This window comes from Canis lupus, chromosome 20 (genome assembly GCF_048164855.1).
Source record: "Canis lupus baileyi chromosome 20, mCanLup2.hap1, whole genome shotgun sequence".
NCBI classification, from domain to species: Eukaryota; Metazoa; Chordata; class Mammalia; order Carnivora; family Canidae; genus Canis; species Canis lupus.
Window position 1 is genome coordinate 58796115 of NC_132857.1, and position 18987 is coordinate 58815101.

The 18987-nt window shown below is 51.0% G+C and overlaps 1 protein-coding gene across 12 annotated transcripts in view; it reads left to right on the top strand.

Moving 5' to 3' along the window:
- The window catches only part of FMNL2 (formin like 2), a 261812-nt gene that overhangs the window by 235662 nt on the left and 7163 nt on the right, over positions 1–18987 (top strand). For 7 of the 12 annotated variants that reach the window (XR_012013348.1, XM_072789227.1, XM_072789226.1 and 4 more), the window contains exons 14-26: positions 808–1120; positions 1455–1667; positions 4346–4366; positions 6442–6566; positions 7513–7715; positions 9237–9471; positions 10555–10623; positions 10749–10829; positions 11795–11924; positions 14098–14261; positions 15215–15316; positions 17502–17600; positions 18457–18580. Coding sequence is in view for 10 of the 12 variants with exons in the window: in XM_072789227.1 (XP_072645328.1) it covers positions 808–1120; positions 1455–1667; positions 4346–4366; positions 6442–6566; positions 7513–7715; positions 9237–9471; positions 10555–10623; positions 10749–10829; positions 11795–11924; positions 14098–14261; positions 15215–15316; positions 17502–17600; positions 18457–18580 (1879 nt within the window). In the remaining 2 variants the exon portion in view is untranslated. The remainder of the gene's footprint in view (positions 1–807; positions 1121–1454; positions 1668–4345; positions 4367–6441; positions 6567–7512; positions 7716–9236; positions 9472–10554; positions 10624–10748; positions 10830–11794; positions 11925–14097; positions 14262–15214; positions 15317–17501; positions 17601–18456; positions 18581–18987) is intronic. The other 5 variants (XR_012013349.1, XM_072789230.1, XM_072789231.1 and 2 more) reach the window with 1 other exon arrangement.

Sequence of the window (18987 nt, forward strand, 5' to 3'; positions counted from 1 at the left end):
CCCATAAAACCCTTTCACTGGAACCTCGGCGGGCCCCTCATAAGAGAAACGGGGATGGCATTTAAATTGAAAATTGAAACTTTTTTGTTTTCTGCTAAAAACCTAGACCGAACTAAGTCATCAGTAGAGGGAAGCATTGGCCTGTTCGGCTAAGCCCGTCTCGGATGGAGACCGTTAGGACTGCTGTCCTAAGCCGGCTCGAGGGCGCGTGGTGAAAGCCAGAGGAACCCGCTCAACAGAAAAACCCTGCGTATTCATGAGTAGATTATTCCATGCTTTGCAGATTTTTAATCCCAGTCTGACTTCTATCCAAATCTGATTCAGGGCCTTTTTTGTCCACTGTTAGTTGATACGTGTCTAGGAATTACCGATGAATTTTTATTTATTTATTTTTAATTTTTAAATTAGTAAAAGGAAAGCATGCTGCCCCGCCCAGATACCCTCAGGGTATTCCAAAGTCAGCCATAAAATTATTTTTGGGTCCTCTCTGTGCCTTGTTCCTCTCCACCTCCGGGACGATTGAGTCAGCCGTGCTTCTTAATGGAAAGAACTATATTGACTGCAGCAATTGCTAGAATCGATTGTGTGCATCACCAATGAACAATTGATAAGAAAGGGGCTTTGTAGGACCTGGCCGAGTGCCATAGAATTCCTAGGTACACAAGAGTAGGAGTTTTCTTTTTCTTTCTTTATTTTATTTATTTATTTATTTTGGTTAATTTGGTTGGTCCTCAGATTGCCAGTGTGATGGTAACAGGTATGAATGTCATGTGACGATAAACCCTTGACCGTGGACTCTCTCTGCAGGAAATCTACAAAGATGCAAATACCCAGGTTCACACATTAAGGAAAATGGTCAAAGAAAAAGAAGAGGCCATTCAAAGACAGTCTACCCTGGAAAAAAAGATTCACGAACTGGAGAAACAAGGGACCATTAAAATTCAGAAGAAAGGGGATGGGGACATTGCCATACTGCCAGTGGTGGCTTCTGGCACATTGTCCACGGGGTCAGAAGCGGCAGTGGGTAACTTTGTGGGACCGGTAACCGGGGTCGCCTCCTCGGGACCGCTGCCCCCCCCACCCCCCCCACTACCTCCATCGTCAGAGACACCTGAAGCAGGTAAGAAGCCTCGGTGGGAGAACTGAGACAGTATCAGCCTATTTGTATTTCTTCTTTTATCCACCGCCCAATACTGTCCTTTGTCTGCTTTTGTTGGCCAGTTCTTTTACTGATTTTAAAAAACTTTTTGCATTTTGAGACTAAGATTATAAAGCTTCATTTCACATGTGTTGCAGTATATCCTTTATTTGCCCTTGAGGGAATGTTATAGTCTTTGAAAAAAAGCCTGTGTCCTCTTCAGTGTTTTGAGTTTGGATACGTTCTGTGCACGTGGCATCCTGCAGGTGAAGCCGTGCCTGTGTTCAAAGGCGATTCGTTTCTTCTTTTTCACTAGTGCAAAACGGTCCAGTAACGCCACCCATGCCGCCACCGCCGCCGCCGCCTCCCCCTCCCCCACCTCCTCCCCCCCCTCCCCCACCCCCTCCCCTCCCAGGCCCTGCAGCTGAGACGGTGCCGGCTCCTCCTTTACCTCCCCCTCCTCCTCCTTCTGCACCCCCGCTGCCTGGGACGTCCTCACCCACAGTGGTTTTCAACTCAGGATTAGCAGGTAAGAGCACAGAATTAAGACCCAGGTACTGGTGTAAGAACATTTGTGTTACCTCCAGAGCCTTTCTTTGAAAGTCCAGGTCCCCTGCACGCCCGTGTACCCTTTCCTAATATAAGAGCTTTACTGCTGAAGCAGTCAGGAAAGGGGAAGTTAGGCACAGCAGGGGGGTTCCCCCCACACACACACACACTCTCTAGCAGGGAGTTCTGATTTTCCCAACTTCCCACTTTCCATTCTCCCCACCGAGAAGAGGGAAGAAAGACAAGTTACCTTCTTAGGGTCGGTGCATTTATGTGAATTCCTCAAGCACGTGTGGACAGCTGGTCACAGAAGCGTACTGACTTCCGTCCTGACACAGACGTGCCTCTGTGGTTGGAAGATCCGTGCAGCGTCACTTACCGGAGGCAGAAACGCCTCTCCGAGCAGTTGCCCGACGTGGACTTCCAGGCATCTCTTCTGTGCATTTGAAGACATCAGAATCCACTCTAGTGGAACCGAAGCTTCAAGAGTTGCCAACGGCGGTGTCCCTGTGCCTCGAGATGCCTGAATCCTGCGCGCTGCCCTCCGCTAACCAGGACAGAGCGGCATCCCCACCTCGCCAGAAATGACGGGGGGTGCAGCGAGAGGAAGAAAATTGTTCTGATGTCTTGAAATAGAGGTTTTGATTTTTGACTCATTGAAGTGACTTTTTACTCTTTTCTAAAATACCACCGGCCATCTTCCCATCACGGAGCGTTTCCCTGGCGTGTTGAATGGCTCTGAGCTTTCCTGCGCCATCAGATAATTCTGCGTGCTCCCCTATGCACTCCCCTTATGAGGTCTCTTAGGTCCCCTGAAGAACTACCATCTGATAGGTGTGATCGTTCTCAGAGCCTTTCGTCCAACGTCTCGGCTGTAAGAGGTTCCCAGATTGCCTGCTCCGTCCCTCAGATTGTCCCATCTGCAGCTGTACTGGGCTGTCGTCAGGACTGGTTCATCCTGGTGCCTGAAGCCCTTTTGGTCACCAGAGATCTGCCCAGAGCAGCCTTGTTCCACACCGAATCTGTGGTGCTTACTTCCTCCCCAACGTCCATAAAATCATCAAAGAAACAAACAACAAACGAAACAAATTTTTCGTTAACACATTGCTCATCGCCATTGAAAGTCATGTTCAAAGTAGTCCAGTGACTTTGCATTACTTTTCAGGGTCACCTCGTATCTCCTACTTCTAGAACTTTTATTGCTTCTTAAGGACAAAAGTTGAAGGTGTGTCATCGTGGAACTGTTGGATTTTGGAATGTAAACCGAAAACCTCTTAACAAGCCCCAGGAATCCATATCATCAACAGGCTCCCCTCAGCCACTGAATATGGAAACACATAGTTGGCTTGTGGACCTGGTCCCCTGGTCAGACTTTCCACAGAGCGCCCTGAGAGCACTCACCATGGCAGGTGTCTTGTCTGACACCACTTCCTCCCTCGTTGGCCAAATCTAACATGAGAGTCTCCACTTCATTCACCCGAGCTCCCACCTAGAACTCAGAACTGCCTTGGCACGAAGCTGAGATGTGCAGGTCCGGGGCTCCCTTTGGTGCGGGTCTTGTCCTCTATGGTTTTTTTTTTTTTTTTTTTTTTTTTTTTTTTTTTTTTGACTGGGCCCTTCCCATGACTTAATTTTAAAAACTTACAGGCCGTCTTGATGGGCTCAGCGTTACAGTGCAGGACTCTCCGTTCAGCCGGACACCCACTGCTGCCCTCAGGGTTGCTGCAGTTGGAAGTTGTCCCCTTGGTGTCTTACACCATTTATAGAGGACTGTGTGTGGGATTTAAGAAACTTCCCTTTGGCGCCATAAGTGTCCATTAAACAATTACAAGATGTTCTGTTTTATAACATCTAAGGATCGTAAGACCGTCACGTAGTACATCTTGTGAGATGTGTTGCCAACGTGTTGGGCAACTTCCGCCCCGGACTTAGGAGGCCAGACAGAATCAGGGTGGCCGGAGAGGCAAGGGACAGAGTTGAGGTGAGACGCTGAGGCCTCCTGGAGCCCAGAAGCCTGGGGCATTGCTAGGGCCTCGGATCCATGGGCAACAGGATGACCTACCTCCTCAGTAGGTAAGCAGGTATGAGTGTGGTGGCTAAGCCAGGGGACCTGAACGGCCTCCCTGATTTTATCTAGTTAAGTTGTCTTTGCATCTTAGAAAGTACATAGTGTGGGATGTATATGTAAGCGTTAGGCTTACTTCCTCAAACCTGTGCCAGAGCAGTCCAGCTCCTGGTTCCCCGTTGGGTCGCCTGTGACAGACCACGGGGCAGCCTATGACCTTTGCCCTCTCTTTGGGGAAACGCGCTTTGTAGGTTCACAATGAGAATCTGTACTTGGCTGATTATTTTTCGTTAACACGTTGCTCATGTCTCACGGAATACCTAGCACGGCTCAGTACGGCTGTTTGCGAACCACTATAATGAAATCATTTTTTCCCCTCTTCTAAAAAGGATTACTTTTAAAAACAAAATAATAAGGGAGTCTTCAAGGCAGGCCCGAATGGAAAGGAATTTTTGGCTCCTTGCTGCCTTGTGAAATGTGTCCAAGAAGCATGAAATTCTCTGCTGAGAGTGCGCGAACCACCGAGCGGCTTGACTCTAACCATATCTAATATTTTTTTTGTATTTTCTTTGTTCTTTCTGCTTCCACAAAAGATGGGCCAATCAAGCTTTTCTGTAGGTTGCTCCTCTCTGAGTGTGTTGAGTGTTTGCCATGTGTTCTGTTGGTCACACTGTGCCTTGACATCTTTCCACTCCATCTTACACGGAACCATTGTAGTTTGACCCTGTGTGTGCAGGAAGTCTCCCCGTTGTGCCAGGTTTGCCCACGCGATTTAGTGGAAGAGATGCTGGCTCTGTAAGCAGGCAGCCTGGATTTCATATGCCGTATTCCTTTCCCCCAGAGAGAAAAGGAGGGTTTTTTTTTTTTTCTTTTAGTTTCATTGTAACTGAATCTAAGGCCTCAGCTCTAGAAGGATTTTAGAGTTATTCTGGGGGAGAACGGATAGTTCCTCTGCATAATAAGGACAGGCTGCCAGGTGCTGCTTTTCCAGGCCCTTCTCGCGGGTCTCCAGCTGTCTCCATGGAACACACACCCGCACAGAGCCCCTGCCTTTAGCCTGAACACTGCGGACACGGACTCCCCGTGGTGACCTGTAGGCCCCGTCCTCCTGTCACCAGCTCCCATTCCCCCGTTGGAGTCAGGACAGCCTTTCTGAAGATGATGTTTTTTGCCCGTGTTCTGATCTCAGGCTTATTCCTAATCTTGGTGGCTAGTGAAAAGTAGGATGGTGTAGATGGCTTCACTTTCATGAGTGTCCTGAGGCCGGCGGTGTCCAGGGATAGATGGTGGGCCCCAATGGCACCAACCCACCAGCTCAGATTGTGGGAAGATCGGACACAGCTTCTCCCCTGCTCCCTCTTTCTCCCTCCACATCGTTCAAATGCCAGACTAGGGGAAGGTCTGTTCCTTTGTCCCACAGAGGACATGGGTTTTCCTGGGCAGTGTAGACCACAGGGAAGTGTGACAAGCAGTCCAACACTGTTGGGTGGTGGGGCCCAAGGTGTCGCGGTGGAAAGGCCTGGTTTGGCAAAAGCTGTCTTTCTGTGTTCCTGCATGCTCTTGTGTGGATTTATCAGATGACATTCCTGCTGTTTATATGGCCCTCGTAACTCTGGAGGAATGGCAGGCAGCCAGGTGAAAGCCCAGTGTGTTTGGGTTTATTTTGTTCGGCACCATAGTTCTCCCTCCCTTACTAATGATGGCAAATAGTGGAGCTCCCAAAGAGTATGGTGGGCATCCCAGGTTAAGAAGGTACACATGTAGATGGTTTGGGAAGACTTCTTTATGATGTGTGATTAATTAATGGCATTTTAAGTGAATTTCATTTTTTTAGCCCCTTTCCCCGAAGTAAGAGGACTTGGCAGTTCTTCACCTGACCCCTCAAGGATAGATCCCTTCCTCTCTATTAAGAGTGTTTTAACGGGTCCATTGCTGCCTTCTAGTCACATGTAGCTGACTCCTAGGGAGAACTTGCTCTCTAAAGAGGGGGAAGGGACTGTGGCCATTCTCAAAAAGCAGTACTAATCCTGATTTCTGTGTTACCCCTTCTGTCATCTTAAATATTTATTACTTTGAGCTGTTCGTGGCCCTTGGTCTGGTTGGAATGACTCAGCCTCAATATAATTCCCATCGTCAAAATCGTCCACAAGAACGTATTGCTCTAGCAGAAAGCCAGCCTTCTTGACATTACATTCCTGGTGGTTTAGACAGCCACTACCTGCAGTCTCTGATCATCTTTTAAAATTGGTTTGGAAATACGTGTTCTAGAACCAAGAATTTAAGATTTCAAAATCTAGTTCTTGCTCACTAGTGTCACTGAGTAGTCCTCTCTGCTCTCTTCTTAGATCATTAATAATTTTTGCTCCCCAATACTTTGTCCTAAGCGTTGTCCTAACACTGTGAGTGTAATGGAGCAATCCATTTGCCTGCATTTAAAAAAATAAAAATAAAAATCAACCCCTGGCTCTTGGAGAATTGAGCACAGTGTTGTATCAGTCAACCAGATAATGACCTCAAATTGCTCCAGCCAAAGCCATGCATGATATTTTCTGTTTTAAAAACACTTGGGCGCCTCTTGCCTGTGTTCCTCCATTGTTAAGTTGTCATCTTCAAGGACTGTTCTCTGATTTTTCTTGAGGGTCATGGTTTTTTGGTGGAATCCTAATTTCATCCTCTCTGACTTCTGTAGCTGTGAAAATTAAGAAGCCAATCAAGACGAAATTCAGAATGCCAGTTTTTAACTGGGTTGCCCTGAAGCCAAATCAGATCAACGGCACAGTCTTCAACGAGATTGATGATGAGCGAATTCTAGAGGTACCTTTCTCATTGGTTGGAAACAAGAAGGGCTGTCTGGGAGCAGAGCTCAAATGGGTGCTCTGCGAACCTGGAAGTTTCAGTGATAAAATGCTAGTGTTTTAAATGCTTCCACGTAAAGGAAGAAAAGAATGTTTAATATTAGAGGACAAAATTGGACACTGTTTTGTAAGGTGGTTTCAAAGGCTGTTTTAAAAATTATGTTACGGGGATGCCTGGGTGGCTCAGCAGTTTAGCACCTGCCTTTAGCCCAGGGTGTGATCCTGAGACCAGGCTCCCTGCATGGAGCCTGCTTCTCCCTCTGCCTGTGTCTCTGCCTCTCTCTCTCTCTCTCTCTCTCTCTCTCTCTATGTGTCTCTCATGAATAAATAAATAAAATCTTTAAAAAATAATAAAAATAAATTAAAAAATAAAAATAAATTAAAAATTATGTTACTATGGAGTGGTTTTATTTTCAGCGGATGCCACAAAATGTGTATCTGACAAAAGCCCTGTGCCTAAATTATAAAAAGGCATAAAAAAGAAAAAACCTTTATTGAACTCTAAGTGAGTAAGAATTCAATGATCACACTCGATCACTCGATGTGTGGCCTAAGCCACGTCATAGCACAAATAGGAGAATAGAGCGAGCCATGATCAAAGGCAAGTATTAAGTAGAAAGAGTAAGTTCTTTGATGCTTAAGAAACTGTCAAAACGGTTTCCCGACTTAATTTTTTTCTGTTTAAAGATTTTATTTATTTACTCATGAGAGACAGAGAGAGAGAGGCAGAGGCAGAGGCAGAGGGAGAAGCAGGCTCCATGCAGGGAGCCCGACGTGGGACTCGATCCCAGGACCCCGGGGTCACGACCTGAGCCAAAGGCAGACGCTCAACTGCTGAGCCACCCAGGCGTCCCTCGACTTAATTTTTAAGAGTAATCCAATTTGCCTGTTTCATCCCTCTCCAGGATTTAAACGTGGATGAATTTGAGGAAATATTTAAGACAAAAGCCCAAGGTCCTGCCATTGATCTTTCTTCAAGCAAACAGAAAATAACACAGAAGGGATCAAACAAAGTGACATTACTAGAAGCAAACCGGGCCAAAAATCTTGCCATAACTTTAAGGAAAGCTGGAAAGACAGCCGATGAGATATGTAAAGCTATACACGTGTAAGTTCAGGGCATTCTGGAAAAATTGATTCTGGTGAATTTAGGATAAAAATGAAAATACGTTATGATTGGTAGATAGCAGAGATATTTCCATAGAAGGGCAAGATAGAAGATAAAAATGGAGCAATTCTTGATATTCGTGTACCGGAGGTTCCCTTTGTCACACACGTGTGACTTCAGAGTTGAATGGAACGCTGGCACTAACGAGGGAGGCCGGAAGTGCCCCGGGGAGTGCTGTGTCATAGTGACAATTACTTTGGAAGGATAACAACTGGATTGTGACATCGTTTCTTCACTTGGTCTGCTCTCTCGTATGTCTATAGCCACACGTACCTACGAGGAGCAGAGAATCACAGATGCTAAGAAAAGGGAGAGACTGTTTTCTCTGGAGTATCTGAATTCTCTCTAGGATTTGTTGAATACAAATTTGATGGCATTTGTGGAATGATATGATTCAATGCCAGATGCAAATGTGATGCAGATGCATATTTTAATTCATAACAATAGGAATGTGATTCCTGTTTCTCTTAGCAGCTTTCAGGAAATTTTACAGTTCAGTTCTTTTTTTTATCCTTGAATTGCAGAGGAGGCATTCATTTTATTTACTTTTCTGTGAGAGGAATCTTTCCATCCTCTTGTGGTCATGATGACTTTCGTATATGATAAGGAACAAATGTTTTAGATATATTGGAATGAATTCACTGTAAATTGGTATTTCATAAATTTTGATACGAGATCCTCAGAAATCATTTGTTCAATTTTATGTCCTCCATCGGGATCATAATCCAATAATCTAGCGTAGCCTATATTCTGTTCTGATTTCTGATGTTAGAACGTGATAGGTACTCTAGTTTTTATTCTAGTTTTAATCTGTATATACTGTGCTTATCATGATGGTTAGATGTAATTCTATTATTTTGTTGGACAAAGATTGTCCAGGGAAGAAAATTGAGATTGTAGCAAATACTCCTTTTTCTCAAATTGAGTATATATCCAAAAAGACCTGACATACCTTCAATGGAGGTATGCATTTAAGCCAAAACATCCATTTCGTACAGGCATCTGGATCTTTTTTTCCTAAAAAAGAAAAAATATCCCAGCCTATTCATTTAATTGAAAAATATTACAGAGTTCACCAGATAGTCTGAAGTTGTGTGTATAATTTCAATCTTCCTAATTAGAAGTACTTAATATGCCTTAAAAACCATGCCCTTGACTTAACCATCGGATGCTTCAGCATTCCTTCTTGCTCTTCATGTCATTTACTGATGATTTCTGGAGACTTGGAGCTATAGTAATAGGCTAAAAACTGAGCATGGCTGTTGGGATGAGGTCTGGGTTCTCAGGAAGGACCACTGTAGCTACTTGTTGGCAGCCAGCACCAAGGGGCATCTTCGCAGCTCAGCTGTAGACATCGGCATTGCATTGCATTGGTGGTTGAGGAGCAGGGCCAAATGGTGGTGCGGTTGAAAGGGTAGGAGATTTTCTCTCTAACACTGACCTGTCCACATCTGTCTTCAGATTTGACTTGAAGACGTTGCCCGTAGACTTTGTAGAATGTTTGATGAGATTCTTGCCAACTGAGAATGAGGTGAAAGTGTTTCGGCTCTATGAGCGGGAACGGAAGCCCCTGGAGAACTTGTCAGATGAAGACCGGTTCATGATGCAGTTCAGTAAAATTGAGAGACTCATGCAGAAGATGACCATCATGGCCTTCATTGGGAACTTTACGGAAAGCATTCAGATGCTAACTCCAGTGAGTGGACCAACTCTGGCAGGGGAGAGAGTCCAAACAGCTACAGGATCATTTTTTTCCTTTTAAGTCTCTTCCAGAATTACACTTAACTTCATGGACTCTAAAGACTCCTTTCGAGAACTTTCTAGATTGCGTTTTTATTCTGACAATTTTTTTTCACATTGCGTATGCCAACTAAATGTGAAAATGGTGATCTCCATAACCCATATTGCTATTCTCCTCCTTAGAATGCCATTTTCTGTGTCTACAGATGTCCTCCAGCTTTCCACTTCGATACATATGCCCAGGAAAATCATTTTCTCAAACTTGTCCCCCTCCCGAAGATACCAGTCCTCTGAATGGGTTGGCAAGACTGAAAATGTTACTTTACTTTTCTAAAAATGATCCCATATCTTTAATGAACAGGCTTATTGCCTTTCATTAAAACATTATAAATTTACTATAGGAGTCGTTTTCCTCGGAACTTTGCTATAGTACACTGTGGTGACGGAGAAATGGTAGCCAGCCAGCTCTTGTTTCTGTGTGCTAATCTGGCAGAGACTTAAGGATAGCGTAAACATAAATTTCATAAGTAGCTCTTTCCTAGTTTCTAAATTTTTGTTAATTACTGATTACAGTAGCATGTCTGCTCAAAACCTGTTCTGAGGACTTCTAGAGGGTGATTATATTCCTTTGCTGTTTCATTTTCGTTCCTGGACAGTTCCATTGATTTAAAAATATACTGTTGTACACGAATCGAGGTGGTGGGAAGGGAATTGAGTTCAACAGCTAGAAGATGCTGTTGACTCCTAGCTCTGAGTCTCATTGGTTACAGGTTTTGTGACAAGTAAGTTCTGACATTTCTTCTTTCAAATGCTTTGGGAGAAGAACTTGAATGTAATGATATGGTTACCTAAGACCTAGCAGGACAACTTTAATTTGTTAATGTTGAGGGAAAATAGAATCTCAGCATTAAGCCCTTAAGGTCTAAATGAAGATCTGTTTTCTTCTTTGTTAAATTTTAGTTTCCAATTAGAGAGTGTCTTATTTTTAACATGTTTCTTTTTTCCCCTCCTCCTCTTCCTTCCTTTGAATGGAATCTAGCAACTGCACTCAATTATAGCAGCATCTGTCTCTATAAAGTCGTCCCAGAAACTCAAGAAAATTCTGGAGGCAAGTGAAGTTTTCATTGTATACATGTAGGGAAGGGCTGACTTTTCAGACGCATTCTTTGGGAGTGCTTGGGATGCTGTACTGATGGGTCCGTCTCTCTCTCTCTCTCTCTCTCTTTTTTGCAGATCATCTTGGCCCTTGGAAACTATATGAATAGTAGTAAACGAGGAGCAGTTTACGGATTTAAACTTCAGAGTTTAGATCTGGTGAGTGGACTAAAAGAAATGCAACAGCTATATAAGAGACAGGACAGCCAGCAGAGATTAAGTCCCAGAGTGAAGAGTCGGCTCTTGGGAATGGGGGTGGGATGTTTTGATGAGGATCATCTGGTAGTTGGAAGATCAACTGGTATACATTTTCTGGCCTTAAAAATCTTTCATGCCTTTTGACCCAGTGTTTCCATCTCTGGGACTCTTTCCTCAGGAATCTGAATTATGGACGCTGTATTTATTTTATAATTGCAAATAATAATATAAAGATCCAACATTTTAGAAAATTATTAACTATAACAATAGGGTGTCATCTGACTTACATGGACAGGACTAGAGGAAATCCTCCGTGGCATCCTCTCCCCCACAGCTGTGTGGGACTAACGTGGCTTCCACGTGAGAAGGTTGGGCAGTGGGTTGGGTCCCGAGCCCTGGGGAGACACGGTGTTTGGTAGGGGGTGTCCAGTTAGCCCCAGTTCTGGCCTGAGAGGGTCATGTGCTTAGGTAAGCTCAGCTACTGGGTGTCCTCGAGGCTGAGGAATGAGAGAGCTGAGCTAAACGTGTAGACCGCATGGCTGGAGTCCTGCCCTGTAGGGAGTACCTGCATACCTGCCAGGTGCACACTCACTCCTCTGCTCTTTTACTCGGGAAAGCTCCAGACTGGGGGCTTCCTGCCTTTAAGCCAGGGGAGGCAGATGCGGGATGGGGCACTTTCAGGTGAGTAGAGATGCGTGTTGGAATCCTCCCTGACGTTGGACGTTTCCCCTGGTCGAGAAGTCCTATGGTCACCTACAAGTCGGCGGGCTGGTTTAGCCAAGGACATGTCCAGCTTGGCCCTCCCATGGGGATGTTTTCTGCCCACTTTAGGGGGCTGTGCTCAGTTACTCTGAGTGGGAGGACATCGTCTGGGTGGCACACTTTCCATCCTCTTTCTCTCTAACCTACATTCCTTTTGTTTTCAGCTCTTAGATACAAAGTCAACAGACCGAAAGCAGACACTGTTGCACTATATTTCAAATGTTGTGAAAGAGAAATATCACCAAGTGTCCCTGTTTTATAATGAGCTTCACTATGTGGAGAAAGCTGCTGCAGGTACTTGACTTCAGCTTTTCGTGTCACTCCTGAGTAGCACATGCCTTTCATCATGGGTCCTGGGGGAACCGTCCCCCGCTTAACCCCCCTTCGGAATGCCTTTGGAGAGGCAATGGGAAAAAGTCCGGAGCTCTTGGCTGGAGTGCGTGGGCCCTGGTGGTCTCAGCTCCAGGGATGTGAGGGAGGCCTCTCTGGGTCCTGTCTAAGGGGTCAGGGCTCCGGACCTGGGGCAGCTGCCCTCTTCCATTCGTTGTCCCTAGTCTGTTGCTGTCGTTAGAGTACGAGCATGAGCACCTGAACATCAGCCTCCAAGAAACACTTCAGTTGGATTGGAGTCTGTGCCGTGCTCAGTTGTCAGTACTTTCCCCTGGGGTTGAGCCATAGCAGTTCTGAATTTTCTCATTTAACTCACCGAGTGATTCTGACATAGGTATGTAGCGGTATCCCTGTGTTACGGGTGAGAAAACGGACACATTTAGAGGTTAAATAGCTTGCCCACAGTCACATGGGTAGAACATGATAGAAATAGGATCATCCGGTGTACGGTCGAATGTCCTGTGTCCTCTCCAGAGACTGTTAGGCTAGAAAAAGGCACCAGATGCACTTTGACCACGGAGCTGGTTACATGCTGTGATTCTCACATTAGGATCTTGAACCCCGAGCAGTGGAGGTATTTCTTAAAAATTCACGCTCCTGGGGCCTACTTCAGACTTAGCAAATCGAATCTTCGTGGGCAAGACTTTCTCTGACTTCCTCAAAGTAAACGGCTGTTCCTTTTATGCTCTTATTACGGGGGACTCCACACTGCTCTCTCATACAAGATTTATCAGGTTTTCTTATGACAGTTTGCATGGCCATTTCAAGGGATTTAGGAATATAAGCGAGTCTTATCTATCCGTATGTTTCCCTTAGCCCCTAGCAAATTGCTGGGGGCATAAGTAACGAGCGAGTGGGCAAGTGAGATGATGCGCCGCTAACCGGGGACAGCTGCTCCCAAGGCCCCAGTGGAGACCGAGCGGCAGGTGCGGCTGATGTCTGCGAAGGGCCGGGCGGTGCCTGCTGTGACCCACTCGCTCAGGGGGCAGGGGGCAGGGGTTTTCCTCCGTCCAGGTTTCACGTGGCCCAAATTAGGGATTCTTTGGTGTCATGATTCTAATTTTTAAGAAGTTTAACAAATTTTTGTGGCGGCCATTTGGCATGGCCCAAGTTAGATTCCCCAAAAGTGTCCCTTGAAAGGAAGCCCGTTGGGGAAGCCGACGAGGCTGCGGTCCTGGCGCTGAGCTGTGTCCTGTGTTCTCTGGGGCCCGGGGAGCGGCCGCGGATTCCTTATACTTTCGCCCCTTGGTCCAGTCGCTGCTCCGCTGCCCCGGGAGCCTTTCCCGGCCCCTGCTGTGCCCTCGCGCTGTCCTCAGCATTGAGGAGTCGAGTTGAGTGGGACGGTGAGTCCCGCAGGGAACCCAGGGGCCTTGTTGTGCAAGTCGCCCAGGTGCAGAGCTGGACCAGGGGCCGGGGGACCCCAACTTCCTGCGGCAGGAATGTGCCTGCCCCGTGAGGCGGCCACCGCTGCCCACGGAAGGGCCGGAAGGGCCGGCGCTGGGAGACCCTCCTGAGGCAGGGGCGGCCTCCACAGATCCCAGCTGTCCCCGTTGCTCAGTAGCAGCACTGGACGTCCACGTTTACATGCTGCCCCCTGCTGGAGAGCCCCAAGTGCAGACGAGGTGGAAGTGCAGGAGATCTGGGCCGCCCCCTGCCCCCCCTCCCCAGCCCCCCAGATCAGGAACCTCCACGCCTACAGGCCAACCAAAGGGTCATCAGCCCTGTGAGGGGGATGGGATAGTTGGGTATAATCCCGGGACTGGGCGTGGCCCTGGTGGTTCTCTGAACTCCATTTCAGCCACCTCCCGGCTGCGCGACCTAGAGCAGGCCACGGAAAGAGGCTGCTGTTGGCGAATGTGGCCAACGGTGCAGAGGAGTTCCTGCTTCGGTAGATGTTAGTGCCGTGCAGGAGACGAGCGCTGGCAAGTTATTCACACCGTCAGCTCTTCGCTCTGATGGCTGGAAGCTAGATCTCAGGCCCTTGGAAGGGACCCTGGGAATCCACCGAGAACCGGGCTTCCGGGCCGGACTCACTGTGGTTTTGACCTCCCGGGGGGCGTGGCTGTCTCTTCTTCAGTCTCCCTCGAGAATGTTCTGCTGGACGTCAAGGAGCTCCAGAGGGGCATGGACTTAACCAAGAGGGAGTACACCATGCATGACCACAACACGCTGCTGAAGGAGTTCATCCTGAACAATGAGGGGAAGCTGAAGAAGCTGCAGGATGACGCCAAGATTGCACAGGTAAGCGTCTGTGCCCCGGCCGCTCACCAGGAGGTGACTGGTGCCCGCCCTGGCTCTGCGGGAAGATCGTCCTGTCTGCTGAGGGTAGACTTCCTACGTCACTCATGACTCCTGTGGGCGAGATCCTTCTGAATACTGTGCCCAGAAGTGCCCGTGTTCTGTTCAGGGTCCTCTTCTGATTTAGCCTTCAGCCTCTTCTCCGGAGGCCCTCCCTCCCTCCCCTCCCCTCCCCTCCCCCTTCCCCTCCTCAGCCCCCTGTGTGGGTCCCGTGTCCATTTCAGCCAACATGTGTCCTTCTCGTGCTTAGCAAAGCACTGTCCTTCCCAGTGTATTGGGTTTCTGTAGGCCTTGACCTTGAGATCCTACACTACCCGGGAGTTAGGTGGACACACTCGGAGAACAGCCGGAATGGACTGGAATGGACTGCATGCCGTCCTAGAGGGATGCGGGCTGCGGGAGTGCGGAGCTTGCAGAGTGCTGGAGCGGCTCCCGGATGAGGCTGTCTTGTGCCAGGAAAGAGTTGAGGCAGACACATGAGTGTCCCTAAAGCGGGGATGCTGTAAGGACATTGAAGCAGTGAGCCGAGGTGGTTTTAAGGCGTTCTTGCACGGTTAGGAAGGTCTTGCAAAGGGGTAATTCCTCACGTGTGTGTGCACGTGTGAGACGGTGTGTGACTGTGTGTGGAAGTGCAGGTGGTCCCAGAGAGGAATCCTGTGCGACGTCATTGCCGCCTTCTGCTCGCCTTTGCCTAGGCATTCAGAAGGAATCCGAGGGCCCAGAGGGTCGTGGGGGAGTGAGGGGGCCGGAGGAGAGCTGCCCCCCCCCCCCCCCGCCCGCCTGATCCCCCCACCCTGCTGGGTCCCCCCTGCTGCTTGCCGCTGCTCCTCCCCCAGGTGTAAAGTTCAAATGCTGGACCTTATGAAACTTTCAAAGAGGAGTTTGCTTCTTTACAGGATGCTTTTGATGACGTGGTGAAGTATTTTGGAGAAAACCCCAAGACGACGCCACCCTCTGTCTTCTTTCCCGTCTTCGTCCGGTTTGTGAAAGCCTATAAGGTAAATAGGGTCCTTTAAAGGCTTCCTTGCCCGGCTCTTCGAGCAGGTGTCCTCCCAGAGCCTGGCCTGAGTGTCTGCTGTTGTGCCGAGGTGTCCCCAGGTCCCCAGGCAGGTCTGGGGGGGGGGGCAGTGACAGTCGCAGGGTCCTTGGCCTGTGATGCTTCTTGTCCTCACCAGCCAGGCCTGGGGCTCAGCCTGAAGGCAAAAGCTCTGGGCCGCCCTTTGGGGCAAGCGAAGAGCCTCCAGGATCATCACGTGCTCGTCACTGTTCTCTCCCGTGGGCAGGCGGAGGAGTTGGGAACTGCTTGGAGGGAGCAGGATGAGGCAGGGCGGCCTCCGTGTGTCCTTCCCCGGCCTGGCATCCCGCAGAGCTGCGCTTCCCAGTGCAGCCTGAGAGTTGGCGCCAGGAAGGGTGGCTGCCGCTGCGTCCTCCTCTGCTCCTGCCACGGCCCCTCCTTTAAATGGGACATTTGCCACAGTCCGGGGCTGTGCACCCGAGGCATCTGAGCAGGCCTGACGGGAGGGGCAGGGAGGCAGAAGCAGGCGCTCAGGGCGGACACCTCCCTGGCTGAGCCACCCAGGCGCCGGGGTGGTCTACATTCTTGAGAAACACCCTTTTGGGTGGAGTGGGTCTTTTCTCTAGAACCATCCTTTGGCCTTTTCCTGAAATGCAGGTTACACTGCGTAACTGCCGGCATGGCCGTGGAGGGGTGATAACTACAGCCGTGTGCAGACGGGGGGGTGGGATGGACCCGAACCCAGGGCAGAGGCCATGTGCCGGGGGCCCTGAGAAGGCCCTCGGCCACAAGCTGCCGCTCACTGCTTCTCCGGATTCCCTGCTGCTGATGCCACGTAGCGCGCTGCAGGGTGGACTCGGGTTCTTGTCATGTGCTAGGACCACGTCCTTCACATAAAAGATGGGGAGTCTAAGGCCTATCGGGAAAATATATGCTATTTTTAAGGTCGTATAATACGAGCTGGCAAGTGGGTCTCTGAGCAAGGGGAATGTGTAAAGCCGAGGAGAAAGGGAAGGTTCCTCGGTGGTCCGTGTGGGGTGCCGTGTGCCCCTTCCGCGCTCCCGGGCCGGGTGTGGCCCCGCGGCGGCTCCGTGGGGTGCTGGCCAGGTGGTGGGGGTGTCCAGCGTCCTACTGGGCCTCGATGCTCCGTGCGTGACTCCCAGCCCGACCTTGACCTCGGGACTTTCTGGGCAGACCTCGGGGTTTTAGGATCTCCTCTCTCCTCTCCCCAAGTTTGAACCAGACTTAAGGTGACAGTGAAAGGGTTCAAAATGTGGACTCCATTCCCGACGATGGTGCACAGAGGGGTGGTGGTGTGTCGTCGGCGAGCTTCTACCTCAGGCCTCCCTTGCTTGACGGACGGACCGCTTCACGGCCAGACCCGTAGAAGTGTCTTCAGGGAGGCTGCCTTCAAGACGGGGTGCCCTGGAGGGCTGAGCTGGGGCGACCTGCTGTGGCTTCTTGTCCCAGACTCATCACACTAGTCAGTCTGTTGCCCGTGGGAGGAGCGAGCTGAGGGGGGAGCCCGGAGAGGCTCACCTGGGTGAGACCCCGAACCAAACGAGAGGCAAGTGAACGGAGGTTTCCCCCAACAGTGGGCGAAAGGAGAGAAATCTGAGCTCCTGCTTGCAGAGACAGGTACAGGCACGGGCAGCTTCTAGAAGCAGGACCGGCTCGCGTGAGAATCCTAGAGCAGGGCTGCCAGGGGGTCGCTCCCCCACACCTGCGGTGGACTGAGGCCGGGCGGCAGCGTGACGGGGCGGGGACAGGACAGGACTTCTGGAAAGGCCGGGGCGGTTGGGTCCTCAGGCGGTGGATGCAGAGCAACAGTGAGCCCGGGGCCGCGTCCACGCAGGCGTCGTGCAGGCCCTGTCTGCCCCCTGCGCACTCGGACCCGGTCACCACCGCTAAGAACGACTTTAAGAAACCCCGGCCACCACCTGCGGGGCGACCCCATGGTCACGACGTGGTGTTCGCGGGGCGAGGCTACTCCGTCGCAGCCGCCGGGGGTGCTGACCCTGCGACCCCAGGGAGCTCGGCCGCATAGTCCGTGGTAGTGGGGGCTGCGCCCGCGCCTTCCCCTGTGGGAAGAAGGAAGAAGAAAAAAAGAAAAGAAACCACCTGGTCGCTGTCACTCCCGCTGACGCAGTCTTCTGGTTCTTTCCCAGCAAGCAGAGGAGGAGAACGAGCTGCGGAAGAAGCAAGAACAAGCGCTCATGGAGAAGCTTCTGGAGCAGGAAGCTCTGCTGGAGCAGCAGGACCCGAAGGTCAGAGCCGTGGCTCCCGGGGCTGCGTGTCCCCGGGCGCCCAGGGGAGGCTAGTGCTCCGTGTCCGGCTGCCGTCGGGGCCCGAGGCCGCGGGCTTGTAGTCGCTACTTGGCGCGGCAAACCGGGGAGGGGGGGGCTCACCCCGTCTGGGGGTGTCCCCGGGTGCAGAGGCCTCGGGAACTCGGGGCTGGCAGCTGTGGCGGGGCCGCACCAGGTCTCCCAGCCACAGGCCGCTCAGTGTCAGGGGCCAGCGGGGTTGCAGGGGGCTGGGGTGGGCAGTGGGTGCAGGTGACCGCGGGGGGCGGGGGAGGCAGTGGGTGCAGGTGACCGCGGGGGCCGGGGGGGCAGCGGGCCCAGGCGACCGCGAGGCAGGCCGGCATCTTCATCCCTGTCCTGTGGCTGACGCCACGAGGCTGACGACTGTTTCTAGCTGCTTCTGCGGTGCGGAGCCACCCTCCCCCCTCCTCCTCCTCCCTCCTCCTCCTCCTCCTCCTCCCTCCTCCTCCTCCCTCCTCCTCCCTCCTCCTCCTCCTCCTCCTCCCTCCTCCTCCTCCCTCCTCCTCCTTCTCCTCCCTCCTCCTCCCTCCTCCTCCTCCTCCTCCTCCCTCCTCCTCCCTCCTCCCTCCTCCTCCTCCCTCCTCCTCCCTCCTCCCTCCTCCTCCCTCCTCCCTCCTCCTCCTCTCTCCTCCTCCTGCTGCCCAGCAGCTTTCTGGGCTGTTCTCTGGGCACAGTTGGGCGGTGGCACCTGTTTCGGGCCGAGGCTGCCTGCTCGCGGCAGAGCACTGGGACCCACTGGGGGCGCCTCAGGCCTCCGGTGCCTGCTGGCCCCTAATCTCTGCCGGTCCTCTCTCCCCAGTCTCCCTCCCACAAGTCGAAGAGGCAGCAGCAAGAATTAATCGCAGAATTAAGGCGGCGACAAGTGAAAGATAACAGACACGTGTACGAAGGGAAAGACGGTGCCATCGAAGATATCATCACAGGTAAAAGCTCTTTCCTCCCGTGGCCCCTACAGACCCCGCTGACCCCCCTGCGGCCGACTGCTTGCACCCTTGCTGCTGCGCGGTCCAGGGCTCGCAGCCCTTCGGTGACTTTGCTCGGATCCGGGACCGTGCGGCCAGGGGCTCTGCTGGTGCTGGAGGTGTGTCTCGGGAGCCCGGGGACTGTCGGAAAACCCAGCGCTCCCCGAAGACCTCCTCCCCTCATCCCCGGAGCCCCGCAGGTTGCACCAGGCTCCTCTTCCCCGTGCTTCTCCACAGTCTCGGATCCGCTTCCCTGCTCCATTTCCTACCTTGTGGCCACTCCCACCCGCCCGCCCGAGTAGTGGATCCCGTGGCCAAGACCCCTGCGGGGCCATGCACTCACCACGGTCGGTGCAGGCTTTTCCTGC